The 15,024-nt window shown below is 23.7% G+C and overlaps 1 protein-coding gene across 1 annotated transcript; it reads left to right on the top strand.

The window, feature by feature from the left end:
* The first annotated feature begins 1,195 nt into the window (after window positions 1-1,195).
* Window positions 1,196-10,622, top strand: LOC114132639 (alpha-tocopherol transfer protein-like). Its single transcript, XM_050197755.1, has 7 exons — window positions 1,196-1,359; window positions 7,119-7,262; window positions 7,497-7,653; window positions 8,164-8,419; window positions 9,610-9,720; window positions 10,255-10,360; window positions 10,445-10,622. The coding sequence occupies exons 2-7, from the start codon at window positions 7,130-7,132 to the stop codon at window positions 10,498-10,500; spliced, it is 819 nt and encodes a 272-aa protein (XP_050053712.1). The 5' UTR covers window positions 1,196-1,359; window positions 7,119-7,129; the 3' UTR covers window positions 10,501-10,622.
* The last annotated feature ends 4,402 nt before the right edge of the window (window positions 10,623-15,024 follow it).

The following is a 15,024-nucleotide window of genomic DNA, read 5'->3' as shown; positions in this document are numbered from 1 at the left end:
TTTTAGAATTTATTAGAGGGGAACATACACAGATTGTTTTCATATACATACAATGATGATTTATTATTGAATTGTAAAATTCAAATTTAACACACCCATTACAACGACATACTAAATTATTTTTAGAAATCTACAGACAGTTCCAATGCTTTTTTTGTTGATATTTGTTAATTTTTCAAAAAATAATGAAAATTTTGTAAAATATATTATCAATTAAATTATCTAAATTAAATTAAATTATTATTTTATTTAGTGTTTATTTTAGTTTTTGTACAATTTTTTTTTTTTAAATATAAATAATAATTATAATAATTAGATATCTTACAAGTTTTAGTCTTGCACATTGTACATAGAATATACATAATATTATTTATTATTATTTAAATATCACATATTTTCAACTTTTTTCTTCGTAACACAGCAATAGTTATTATAGTTTCTGATGAGTTTGTTAAAAATACTAGTTCTTAATAACTATTTACATGTATAATTGCCACGTTAACTTGTAATAAACTTCTAAGTTCGGATCTCGAAACGATTGTTCTAAATGTTATTTAAATGTATTAAAATACTAGATTATGAATAGGTTTGATAATAGTTAAATACACTAGTTACTGGTATTAAACTTCAAGTAATACGACAATAATAAATTAGTATTATAGAATAGATTTAAAATAATATAACTAAATATTCGACAAAACACGAAAAAGTTTCAGTAATTATTATTTATTGAATGCTAGTGCATATATATAATATTTATAGTATCACTAGTCTCGTATTAGCTATAATGTACAAGTCTATAATATCGATTTATAATTATTTTTAAATTTTATTCGGTTGTTATTATTATACGTTTTGAGAATTTGTCTCCAGATGATGGGGTGTTTTAATTAAAAAAAAAAGTTTGGTGCCTACAATAATAATTACTTACTTATTATATTAATAGGGTATAACATGTTATTTCATTACATAATTTTTGATTAAAAAAATGATAATAATATATCATCATGTCTGTGAATGATAAGTGCCTATTTATATTGTATATTTTAATTTATAATCTGTATACTAATAATAATATTGTGTATAAAAAGCAAATCTGTTTAATATATAGTGACATAGTTTTATTTTCTATTAATTCAAAGTCCAATGTTGGTACAACACAATGGTATTTGATCGAAGATTATTACTGAATATATTAAGCTATACCTTTATCTCTGACACGGCATTTTACTTATAGCCGTTGATTGTGAGTTATGCATACTGCATAAACGTTTTAGCAGTGTTGAAAAGTGTTTGTCTGCCAGTTACTTATCGCCAGGTAGGTAACCTATTCCTTGTCAGCGTCGTCGAAATTCAAAGGTAAATAAAATGAGTCAAGTTATCACCAATATTATTATATATTGGAATATTTTCGTAATTTTTTGGTGATATACTTTTTTATTTTTAAATTGTTAATTTTTTATAATTAGGTACATTATTATTTATTACTCGTTCGTTGTAAATGTAAAACGTTAACATATTAAACATTATGGTCCAATATATATGTCTCATAAAACTTGTTCATTGTTAGATTAAAAAAATGTTTTTATTTATTATGTTTTCATCGTAGAAATGTATAACAATAATTGATAAAAGTAATTTTTTTAATTTTTTACAAATAGTATAGGCATTACATACTCAGGTAATCAAGTGATATCAATCCACAATGAAGACTAAATTTGAATAAACACTCATCTAATGTGATTTCATGTTATTGGTGAAATGATGAATGTACCTATTGATTTTTCAAAAATAGGGTTTTTATTTTGTATCTGAAGACATTTTTTCTTGAAGACAAAAGTGAAAAATTGAAATTTTTGCACAAAAAATTACTATTTGACAAAATTGATTTTCTTATTTATTGGCTATATTTTAAAATTTTAAACAACCGTAGATATTTTAAATCTTCATCAAAGTTTCATGTTAGAATTTTTTTATAAATGATGTAATTTTCAAAAAATTTTTTTTTTATTTTTCAATAATTAACATTTGTGTTTGTCTCCGAAATATTATAATATAAACCTTTTAAATGATGCGTTTTTACTCTAAAATGATTTTTTAATGCCTTTTTGTTTGAATTGTATAATCATTTTCATGTAGTTTAGTCGCTAAATTTGATTTTTCATTGTCATTAAAATACAAAAATTAAAATTGTAACACTTAATATAATATAACTACATTTGGTGTGTAATTGTATAAATTTAGGTACCTACGCGTAATTAGGCCTAAAATTGAAGGATTTAGTCTCACTGAAAATTATAATTATATACACATTTTTTTTAGGGAATTTCATAACTGATTTAAGATGCTTCCTTTTTTGGACATAGGTTAGGTTCAATCTCCACTTTCATGGAAAACTGACGCTACTAGCCATTGGTTTATTATATTTTTAAATTTCAATACACTATATTATGTAGTAATCAATACCTAATCATACGCATTTATTGTACAATAGTTGTTTTTTAATATTTATTGACGTCTAGTGATATAAGTACCTACCCAACACGTCTTATGTGTTATTTTTCTGTTAAATGAAAAAAGGTTTAAATTATGATGAAAACTTATTTGACGTCATTGTAAGAGTATCAGAATCAAGTATAATATATTATGTACTTGCTATAATCACGTTTATTACTAGGTACGTACGCTCTAGTGTAATGTATACGATACTTATGTATACTACTATTAAATATCTATAATTATTCCGTAGGTATGCTATATCTATAATTAGATACAAATGTATATAAAACTATTGTAATATCGTGGTTGTTTTTGTATTTTATTATTATTATTACAAAAAATATTATTTTAAGTATCTAGTATCTACGTTACAAAATCTGAAATCACATTAAATACTAATGTTGTTTACTCTCATCACGTATGTCGTACATAGAAATGTAAAGTACCCATAGCAAAAAAAGATTCATGAAGTTATATTTAATTTTATAATACAACAAAACACTACGTTTTCATTAAAAAAAATGAATGAACAGCTACTAACAAAAAAGTTAATTCTCATACTTCTGAACTACTGTCGAACAGGTATCGATAAAAATGTTTACCTACTTATTTAGTACTAATAATGAAAAAGGTTATGTTAAATGTTTTAGAAAATATCAGAAAATCGATGATAAATGATGATATTAGATTTATCTTTAAAATCACTATGTTCAATCTATTTTTATGATTAGGTATATGTCAAATCATCACAAACTTGTTTTTACTGTGTTTTATGCGTGAAAGACAGCAGTAATTAACGTGATAGTAATAATAAGTGATAATTTACACATACACACAAACTACATTACCTAAATTAAATTGTTGTCGTATCAACATCACAGGTTCATGGCATTCAACCATTACGATTGTGGTAGCGAAAATGGAATTTTCCACGGAGGACGAAGAGCGCGTGTTGACGTCCTCTGTACTTTTATTCATAAACTAATGATTAATGAGTCATACTCGTATACCTATAGGTTAAAGTCGTGATAACACTATTTTATTTATTATGTATATGTATATACTGGCCAGTGGTCAGTGGTCACTCGGTGATTCTTTTAGCAGTAATAATGTTTTTGGTATTTTGTTTTGTATTCCTATAGCTTGAATTTTGAAGTTATTATGAAACAGGATCTTTAAATATTATATTTTTGAATTTTTTGAATGATAATATACACAGATACATTTTCAATTTCATATGCCCCGAAGCAAAATATTTTTCTGAAATTTTTTTTTATAAAAATGTAACTTCAAAGTTCAAAGTTTAAATTTTAAAAATGTTGAATGAGTTGGTATTTTATTACCTATTGTTATAAATTTTTGAGTTTAGATGAGTAGAGCGGAGTAGCTCATTGTATAATGAATAAACTTATTTTTTCAAAATTCTCAGAAAAATATTCTGCTTTTCTGCTTTGGAATACGAAATTAAAAACGTATGCTTTCATTTAAAAAAGTAATAAACTTTGATTACGATAAAAAAAAATAGCCATAGTAGGTTCTATTTTTTTTTTTTTGTGAGTCAAAATTATGTGAAAAACAAATATTTTTCAAAATAAAATGATTGTTTTCCAGTAACAATTCTCCCATTGCACCGTTCACAAATAATAACAGCAAATGCCATATTCTATACAATATACACGTACGATGTTCGTCATACGTGGTGTAGTGTTGACAGTAGATTTCCTTAATTAAAAAATTTAATCGATAAGTAAGACGTAGTTTCATTTTAGGATGACGTAAGAAAATTAAAAATATATAGTTTTTAAACCTTCAAAACTATAGTTTTATTGTACTTCGTTGATATTTTGTTAAGGTGTTATAAAACGTATTGAATTAAGGCTATTCGGTGGCTGTATACTATATTATAGGTGTGTGTAAATGATAGAATATTGCAGTTTGTTAACTTTATACGAGCTTGGCCATTTTTGAGATTTTTGACGATTACGTATGTTTAAACTAAATTTTTATTTTTATTGTCATATTTTCATTACAGTGTTATTGGCTACTTCGTATGATATTTCGTGTAATTGAAACACGTCTTAAAGCATGTCATGCGGGGGCGGGTTAATTCAGTGATTTGACTTCGAACGATTTATCATAATTGAGGTCTCAAATTAGTAGGCCTTGTAAAATGTCATATTATCTATTTTTCGATCTTTGTAAAGGAACCTAAATAGTATTAATTATTAAGATTTTATTGCAATTATTTTTCTATCATTACCTATAATAAAAAAAATGTAAATTTATGTTAATTTGAATTTAAGCGTATACTGCAGTGATTAAAATTTACATTTTTGTTTATGAGTTATTTTAGTATCTTCCTTTATTTTTAATCCAAATCAAACCTTTTAAATATTTCAGGTTACAGATATAAGACTATAAGAGGCATCACGGGTTCTTACACATGTTATATAGATGACCCTGAGTCTTGTGTAAATGTTATTACTATTTGCATGATTATATAAATTATGAAAACCTACAGGTCCGGCGTAGATGCATCGCGAATCGTATATTTTGTACCAACCATGAAACCGGAAATGATCATTCGATATAATTATTATAATGGGTATAATTCCTGAGTAATTTACCAGTATACCACTAACCGGTTAAAGTTATTTTTCTTTATTTTAACTGTTTTAATTTTTTTAACTATATTCATTAATCTTGTTTTCAAAACATAGGTAGGTACTCTATAGTAAAGTTATTACTGCGAATTACCCGGAAATATATTATTTATAAACAATAACAAAATTAAAACTGTACTTATACACCGGCAATTGTAACTATGTATGCCTATAATTACTATAATGATGATACTAATTGCAGTGATAGAAAATTCGATTCTATTCGGTGTTATTATTGTAGGTTAGGTTTATTTTTTATAAAATTTAATATAATCATAAAAATATTCAAATACTTTATAATTAAAATTTCTTAGTATTTTTAATTTATGTAAAGCTTGATTATTTTTTGTAAGATTTCTCATAGGGTTTTATCACTAAACTCCACTACTCTAGTGACTAGAGTGTTTTTGGTTTATTTTCTAAAAAATGTTAAACATTTATTAATTTTTTATTATTAGCATTTAAATTAAAATTTTGAAAAATTCATCAAAAATGTTAACTTAAGTACGTTTTTGGGTTGGATACAATTTTTTTTATATTTTATAACTGCAGATCCCTCTGCTCGTACGTGACATCAATTGATTAAGAAAAGAATTAATGTAAACTGTTATTTTAATTGTTAATTAGAAATAATACCTATATTGTGTTGTCTGTGTATACTGAATACACGTTGAGTATGCGTAGTCACGTTTGATACACGTTGGAGTGTAGTTATAGATAACGTTCAACAATTTAATTTATAATCTTTTTATATTTTTAAAATATTTTTCAGCATCATTAACTAAATGTTTTATATTATTTGCATTGATTTATATATTTATACATTATTTATCAATTTAGCTAATTATAATTGGTATTTTAATTAGTACAAATTTTAAACGTTTAATATTGCTGTTTCAAGAGTGTTAAACTTTAACACGAACTAACTTTAACAGTTAATGTATAACACATATAGAGACGAATAAGTTTTTCATTTAAATGATTGTTTGAAGAAATAACAATGTTACTAAAGGTGAAATTGCTTTCTTACATTTTATCAATTATGAGGTTGTTGACCGCATAATACATTATCAACTGCAGAAGTATAAAATATTAATTGTTCAATTTTTCGAAATTTAATTAAATATTTTATACCTTGTTTGTAATATATTATATAATGTTTACACAGGTAAATTGTTCAAAGTTATTCTTGTTAAAGTTGATACAATTTTAATTTTTTTAAATCATAGTCTTTTAAAAAAAATTGATAAATCCATGTATAAATTTAAAATTAAAAAAATATATATATATTGTTTTGCTGCAGATTTGCAGAATAAATGTAAAAAATTGTAATATTATGAAATGAACTATGAAGTAAAAGAACACAAATCACATTAAAGGGTTTGCGTTCAAAATATTTTGTACTATCTTTATTTTCGATCATACTGTTTAATATAATTATACTTGGTGATACATAAAAATTTTCATTTAGATTAAAAAAGTAATTTCTTTCTGATGTTAATAGTTACGAAGCATAATCATAAATTATATATTATATTTTTAGCTCTATACTGCTAAAAATATATATGAATACTATACATTTCAAATATTATTATAGGCACCGTACCTATTCATTAAAAAAACATATTGATGAATAAAATATTATAACTTGACACGCAGTGTTTATAACTTGTGAACGTTAAATATGTATTAATACAATATTATGCATAATAATTAATATTATAATTTAAATAATGATTATATATGTATAAATAATATATTGTAAAATTATAAATATAAATAATGATTTAAATAAATATTTTTGTACATTTTAAATAATTTAAATATTAAAGGAACGATGTTATTAGGTACGATTTATGTTTATTCATAATATGTATCAATACCTGATTGTTGATATGTTTGTCGAAGATTGTAATCAATTACTTGTTATACAATTGATTTATTGTAATTATTTAGGGTCCGACAAAATGTATCAACCGGAAACAAGTTATGAAGATTTTTTGAAGTCTGAACAAGAAAAGTATCCGGAATTAAATTTAAAAGACATCGAGGTGCTAACAGAACGTTTGAAAGCAAATGTTGACTTACCTCCTTTACGAGGTACGATTTTATAGAATAACTTTTTGTAGTATTGGAGCTACTTTAAATACATGTTATAGAATTAAATGATAATAATTCATTAATATATTGGTAAATAAGTTATATAGTTTTATAATATATTCATCAAATGCGATATGAATTATAACTGTATAATGTGTTTATATTATTTAAAAGTCTTTATACATTTTTCGATATTCGTTTTCCTAATTCACTTATTTCTCGTTTTTTTTGTAGCAAAATTAATCGTCATGTTCCTCCATAGTAGTTACTTCAATGTCGACGAGGCGTACAAAACAATCACTAATTATTGCAAGTACCGTAAAGAACTTCCACAAGTTTTTGAAAATTATGATCCATCGTCTGAAGAGATGAAACAGGTATTCGATAATATGTAAGTACTATATAACACGAATATGGGTTGTAGTTTTAGGTACATTCTTAGAACATCGCATATATAAACCGAAATATAATCGCCATTTATACATTATAATAATCTAATGAAAATTAACTTCATAAATCTTCAACTTAAATCTATTGTTTTATAAAATAGTTATAGACATTTAAGATATATATATATATTAATAAAATAATTTAAATTGTCAGAGGCATAATATAATTACATCTGATCGATCATTTAAAATAATTATTTTTCTATTTTATAATTATATTTGACTTGATTATAAAACCGTTTAAACACTTTAATTTTTAAACCTAAACGATCAATTTCTGAAGTTCAAAACTACGCATATATATTTTTTTACTTACAATTGAATAAGGATTATAACTAAAATAATCAAAATTATACATCCTCTTTAAACTATCTATTATAAGTAATTATCCATATTCATATCTGAACAAATTACGGACATTGATTTTTGATTTATTTAATTTATTTATTTAGGAGTATTTGTATAGTGTTAAATCCTAGTAGTGGCAAACAAGAGCGCATCCTATACACAAATTTCAAAAATACCGATCCTCGAGAGTACGACTACGTTCGCTGTTGTAGGTACTTTTTTATGATGTTAGAATATTTGATGGTTACAAGTGGTACTTTCGATGGAGTGGTATTGACAATGAACAGTAAAGGCGTAAGTTGGCGGCATATCACCAAGACGCCGATGAATACGATGAAAAGATTACTCGGATTCGTACAAGTACGTAGAACGAAAACTGTTTGGTTTTAATTTTTTGGACCATTCAAATTTCTATAATATATTAAGGACTTTAATGATTATGAAAAAATAATATTATACATGATCATCACTATACGATTATTCAGTAAAGTAGTGTATTTCATAGTATGTGGCCGCGAGTGTAGCTTATGATAAGCTAAAAGTTGTTCATATTGTAGGTAGGTATAAACTATAATTTATAGATATACATAGAGCTACATTATAACTGCATTTATAATTATAACGATCTAAAAACAGGCGAATAGTGAAAAATATCGTTAAAAATCATATAGGTACCTACCGTAAACGTACAATGTGCATTTATCTTACAGAGTGTATAGACACAAAAGTAATTTTTATACAGTATTCTATACTGTATACTGTAACGTGTATATAATATTATACCTCCTATATAATAGACTATACATTAAATTTTAATGGGCAATTAAGTTAAAAATAAGGCAAACTTTTTTCATAAAATTGTTTTCATTAATTTTCATATATTTTGAAACTATTAAAAGCTGTTAATTTTAAATTTTTTTTACTATATTCGTAATAAGACAGTAATCGGTACTAGATTGTATGGTCGAAATCATATAAGAGATCCACCACTTGTATCGTTCATAAATAATAATAATAATAATAATATAAATCTGCAGTTAGTTATTATTTATTAGTATTGAAGTTTATAAATCTCTTAGAGCTCTTTAACGTTCCAAAAAGTATATATTATGGTTAAAATATAAATAAATATTCCTCTTTGACCCTTTATAATATAATTTATACATATTTATTCACCATGAATAATATCATAAATCTGAAAATCTTAAGACTATATACTGTTGTATGCTGTAGCAACTATGAACCTAAACTCAGTGTACAACCTAAACTATGACGTAGTTTATGCTGTTTAATGTACTCATATAACCTATAACCTTCTATTGCACAATTTTTTAGGTTTTATAAAATATTTGTTAAATATAATTTAGCTATTAAATTACCTTTGTTATTCACATCACACGCCATTCTACATCGTTTCAAATTCATAGCTACATATTATGATATGTTGGTTTTCTGGAAAAAATTAAATGTTTGATAAAATATAATACTATACATATTAGCTAAAAGTATAAAAAATAACCAAAACATTGTAACTTTATTTTGTTTTTAAGGAAGCATTACCAGTGCGACTTAAAGAAGTGCATGTTTTAAATGCTGGATCGATTATTTCTATGCTGTTTAGCATAATTAAACCGTTTATGAGAAGTAATCTTATGAACCTGGTGAGTATATTCGTTTTATTTTATTCATAAATAAGGGGCAAGCTCAAAAAACAATTTTAAAATGTGATATGTTTTAAAATATTTTCTTTTCTTCGAAAGCTGTTTAGATGTTTTTATTGAAATTTCCTTAACCTTATTATATACGAGTATTTACAAATTACAAGTATCTGTGCTAAATTACCATCTAACGTGTTTACTTACCCTACTTTTTGTGAGAGACTAAAAAAATGAACCAACAATAGTATATTTATTTAAGTTTTATTTATATAACATATATTACAATGTAATAAACACACACTACATATTTTGTGGTATTAAAAATTAAAGATTTAGTATAATACCGCAGAAAACACGCGAAGAATACTCATAGTAAAGCGGAATAGAACGGCAGCAACAATATTTAAATGATTAAATATGTAACAGTTGTTTTTAATTTTAATATTTTATTGTATCACAAGTATAAACATAAACATTAAAGATTATATTTGTGCTATGGTCTAATTATGTATTAGTGAGATTTGTTTTGTGTTTTAGTTGAAAATATTTCCAGAAGATTCGACAGACATTTTCAATCACATGCCAATCGATTTAATGCCGTTAGAAATAGGGGGTAATGGAAAATCACATTATGAATATTGCGGTAATTCAAAACAATACTATATATGAATTAAAATTATGTGGATAAACTTTATTTTTAATCTTTTTTTTTTTTTGGTATTTGCAGAAGAAACGTATCAAAAAATGATTTCTGCTCGTGATTTTTTTTTGTCCCTGAATTAGTACTTCAAATTTTATTTTTATTTTTAATAATGGGCTTACGAAGAAATTTTACGGAGTAGATATAAATTATTAGTGTATTTTAACATTTTTAGTTGAAATTATAGAACTTATTACGAGTAAAAGCTATTATATTATTTATGATGGGTTACACAAACGTCTATCGGAGTTTAATGAATCATTAAATACAATATTTTTTTTTTAAACAAAAAAAAAAAATGACTTATTCAATATAATTTTTCAAAATATTGTGTACATTAAAGTTATAAAATATTAATATTAAATAATATATTTACCTAACCTAAGGTGGTATAAAATATAATTCGATTTTATAATTTTTTTAATTAATTGACAAATAATGTATATTTTTTTGATAATTTTAATTTGTATATTTATTTAATATAGTTTAATAATTGTATTGTTGTAGTAATGATAATAAAAATTATCAAAAATAGCTACTCGTGTGAAGTTTTAAATATTTTTGTAAAAACACACAATGTCATTATAAAATCAATACATTTATTGTTCAACTCAAAAGCTTTTATAAGAATAAATAATCTTCTTTATTTGTGTATATTGACATATTAAAATGTTTAAAAATAGTTCAACTATGAATCTACGTAAAATTCATAAATATTTTTTACCTATATAAAATATATTTGGTTCTTACAGTGGAGCACGAATGGTTGATTTTACAATAGCGAATGTTTTTTATGACGTTCTATTTAAAGCACTATAATTTTAATTATTGTTAGTAGTTGCTGTAGAAAATTGTATCTATTATTTATTTTAAAGTACAAAATGTCCAGTACTTAATAATAATTGCAGGGAACTACAAAATAAAGAAATATTTATGCAATACCGCCAACACCTTTATCAAATGACGTCTAATGGTTTGTTCATAAATATAAATTATTATCATGATTAAACGTTATAACTACATAATTAATACCCATATCAATACATATATTTACTTACGTATACAAACAACTAACTACTGTGTATGATTACATAATTTTTTATAGTACAATATAATTTAATCTATGATAATTTTTTAAAATAATGGTTAAAATTATAAAACTAATATTAAAGTCATGCCGTAATTAATATTTATGTATAAATTATTATAATAATTCAACTAATTTAGCAAGTACCTATTTATAATTATAAAATTTGAAGTCGAAATTTATTATGTATGAAACAATGATATAAAATAGTATATAGTTTATAGTATCAAATCCAATAGGTACTGAAATTCAAATGAAGGTTATTATAATAATTAAAATAAAGTATGAAAATCTTAAATATGATAAAAAACTTATAAGCTCTCAGCCTTGAATAAACATAAACATACTAGTTTAGCAAGATTTTACGTTAAACCTTTCACGTAAGTATGTAAAAATTGAATTAATTTGTTTAAACAAATTATAGTTATTTTAATTAATAGTTTAATTAAAGGTAATAGTTGAATATTTTAATTATTGTACTATAGTAGAATAAGATCATGTTTTTTAAATTAGGTAGGTGAAATTGGTAATCGCAATGTTCAAAACATATCTACGTTTAACAATGTAAAAGAAACTTTTAAATTATTATTTTAAAAAAATATTCTAACCTGTTGGGTGAGTGGGTGACACTACAGCATGTTTACTATTGATCTTATATAAGGTCTATAATGTTTACTTATCTTATATTCTGCTATAACAAATTTTTTGTCACCATGATTACTTATTGTACATAAACTTGTATAAATTGTAATTTAATTTTAATAACAATTATAAAAAAATTTATTCAAAACTGGTTTGGTTTAAAATTTAAAACGGAGTACGTAGTACCTAACCATAGTCTTATAATTTTAAAATTCATGTGTGGTTTAAAATTATGAACCTAAATTTAAACATGGTAGGTATTTTGCTTTAACGATTATTTTTTTTACATTTATCGCAATCAATTTAAAATTGTGTATTGAATATTTAATTTTACGATACTTGCGCAATAAGTTCATATAAAAAATTCCTATGTTAACTTATTGAATTTAAATTAAATTACAAAATTATATAATATTAATGATCAATAGCGAAATGTTTACAGGTACCTATATAAATAAAACACATTGAACGAGTGTTCAGCGTACCTAATATTTCATTCGTTCATGTCGTACCTATATTGCTTATGTTTCCGGTTATGTACGTTGGATTTGAATAAGTAAATAGTAATACAAGATTCTGCATTAATGCGTCAATCATAATTGAAGATAATATGATTTACATTACATAGTTATATCCTCGTTTGAGATCTATAAAAGTAAAATAATTATCACTAACTAAAATTATTTGAGAGAGAATCAATATATTTGACATTGGAATATCGATTTATGTTAAATTTTTAATTTTAATAAATCTATTAAAAATTTGTGTTTGTTTTCCATATTTTTAACAGCTCAAAAAGATCCAAAATATTTGAAAATTTGTACTTTCTTTGCTATAATATGAATAATGAATAATTAGTGAACAGTTCCAGTTCAAGTTTTCGATGTTATTATTTTTTATGAGCCAAAAATGAAAAAACCGAAATAAATTTTTTCAAAATTAAGTATATAAATTTTGGTCATTTATCCTCCTAGGTTAAGTATTTATATCGTACGTCACAATAGAAATTAAAGTTTTTTCAAACCAAAAATATTGTATATTAATGTTTTTATGATTAATAGTGTTATTTTTTATGTTTACAACGATGTAGAAGAGTCACTGATTACCTATAATCCTTTGTTAACAGACGTGATTATTGTAAAATATAATTAATAATAATTATGTTTGTATTCTACCATCGTATAGTGTGACAATATTATAATAGTGCATTAAATGATGTATACAATTATTATTTTTACTTAATATTTTGTTTTATTTATTTTCTTATTTGGGAATGAATTAATTATTATCATAATATATTATATTATTATAATATTAAAATTTTTTAATAGACTATTTTTGAATTTTGCATCTTATCCGTTAGTTTTTTATAAAGATAGAGCTTTTATTCCTTAGAAATTTTAACCTTGATTGCTTTTCAACAAAGGAAGAAAAATTAACTATTGCCCAAAATTTCAATGTAGAATACTCTAAGTTGTATACTAAAATCTATCTTGTAAATATTATATTCATATATCATTCTATAAAAATAATCTCTACTTGCAGATGTTTTGCTGATCATTAATAAATTATAAAATTGCTTACGCATAGTCAAATAAATAATTAATTTAATTCTGGTTCTGAAATTTCTACCTGCCCTATACATAAAAAATGTTTCTACAATAATATAATATAAAAATATTTAGAACGCAAAACCATATCAACGAAAAAACTGAAACAAGTAGTTTTCCTTGATACTGTACGCTCAATATCACGTAATTGTATCTACGTTTATTTAATAATAATGGTAGCTCTTTAGAGCCATCAATGTGTTTGTTTTTATTAAATACATATTTAATATAGATCAAAATTATGTTTATCAAAATTTTTTATCAACTTTATATTTACTAACATTTTCTACCACAATAGTTATTATACATATTTTACCAATCTATTTAGGTATACTAATAATTAATAGTTATTTATTAAAAGCATTGAATAATTACGATATCATTTTATTCAATCTAATTCAGAATGATATTCATTTTAATTTTCATTACGCCCAAATAGATAGAGAGTACCTATATAGATTAAGTTTTAATTTTTGTATACAACTCTGTTCACAAATCAAGTATAATAAGGTTTAATAAATTAACATATTTTAGAAAAATCTCAAAATTGTTTAAGTGTATTTTCTTATAGTCTGGTTAGACAAGGTTAGGTTATAATACGATCTATTGGAATGTTTAGAACAACATTTTGTTTACAATTTATAATACGTGAAAAATATTTGTACGTATACAGGTGGAATTAATCACTAAAATTAATCTTGTTTAGCACATTAAGATGACACGCCCATCTTTACCGTTTAGTAATGTTTAAAGAAATATAATAAAATTTTGGTTATGGAAAAATTAATTTTGCAAGTATTTTTCAGTATTTACCTACTGTCATGCAATCTCTTGCTAACCATTTATTATACGTAATTTGTCATTTTTTATTTTAGAAAAATCACTTATTTAATTATTAACGCAAAAATATATTTTTAGATCATCTGCATAATATAGTAAATATTTACAATGTTGAAAGATTATATATTTAAGTACCTACCTATTTATAAATATTAAAAATAAAGTGGTGACAAATGTTCATCTCGGGGCACACCAAAAGATACAACAACTATTGAACTATGGATGTGGAATAATACATTTTTATTATTTACGTTCTTTTAGAGAAGTATAACTACAGCCATTGTTAAATGTATTTTTATGTACTCAATAGGTTTTTAATTTTTAATTACAATTATATGGTCAACGGAGTTAAATGACTTCTTTTTAAGTCTGTGTAGATGGTATCGACTTGGTCACGATTTGAGACAATATAGAATATAGATTAGTGT

The sequence above is a fragment of the Aphis gossypii genome, chromosome 1 (assembly GCF_020184175.1).
Source record: "Aphis gossypii isolate Hap1 chromosome 1, ASM2018417v2, whole genome shotgun sequence".
In the NCBI taxonomy this organism is placed as follows: Eukaryota; Metazoa; Arthropoda; class Insecta; order Hemiptera; family Aphididae; genus Aphis; species Aphis gossypii.
The sequence above is the reverse complement of the archived record's forward strand: the minus strand, read 5'-3'. Positions and strand labels throughout refer to the sequence as shown.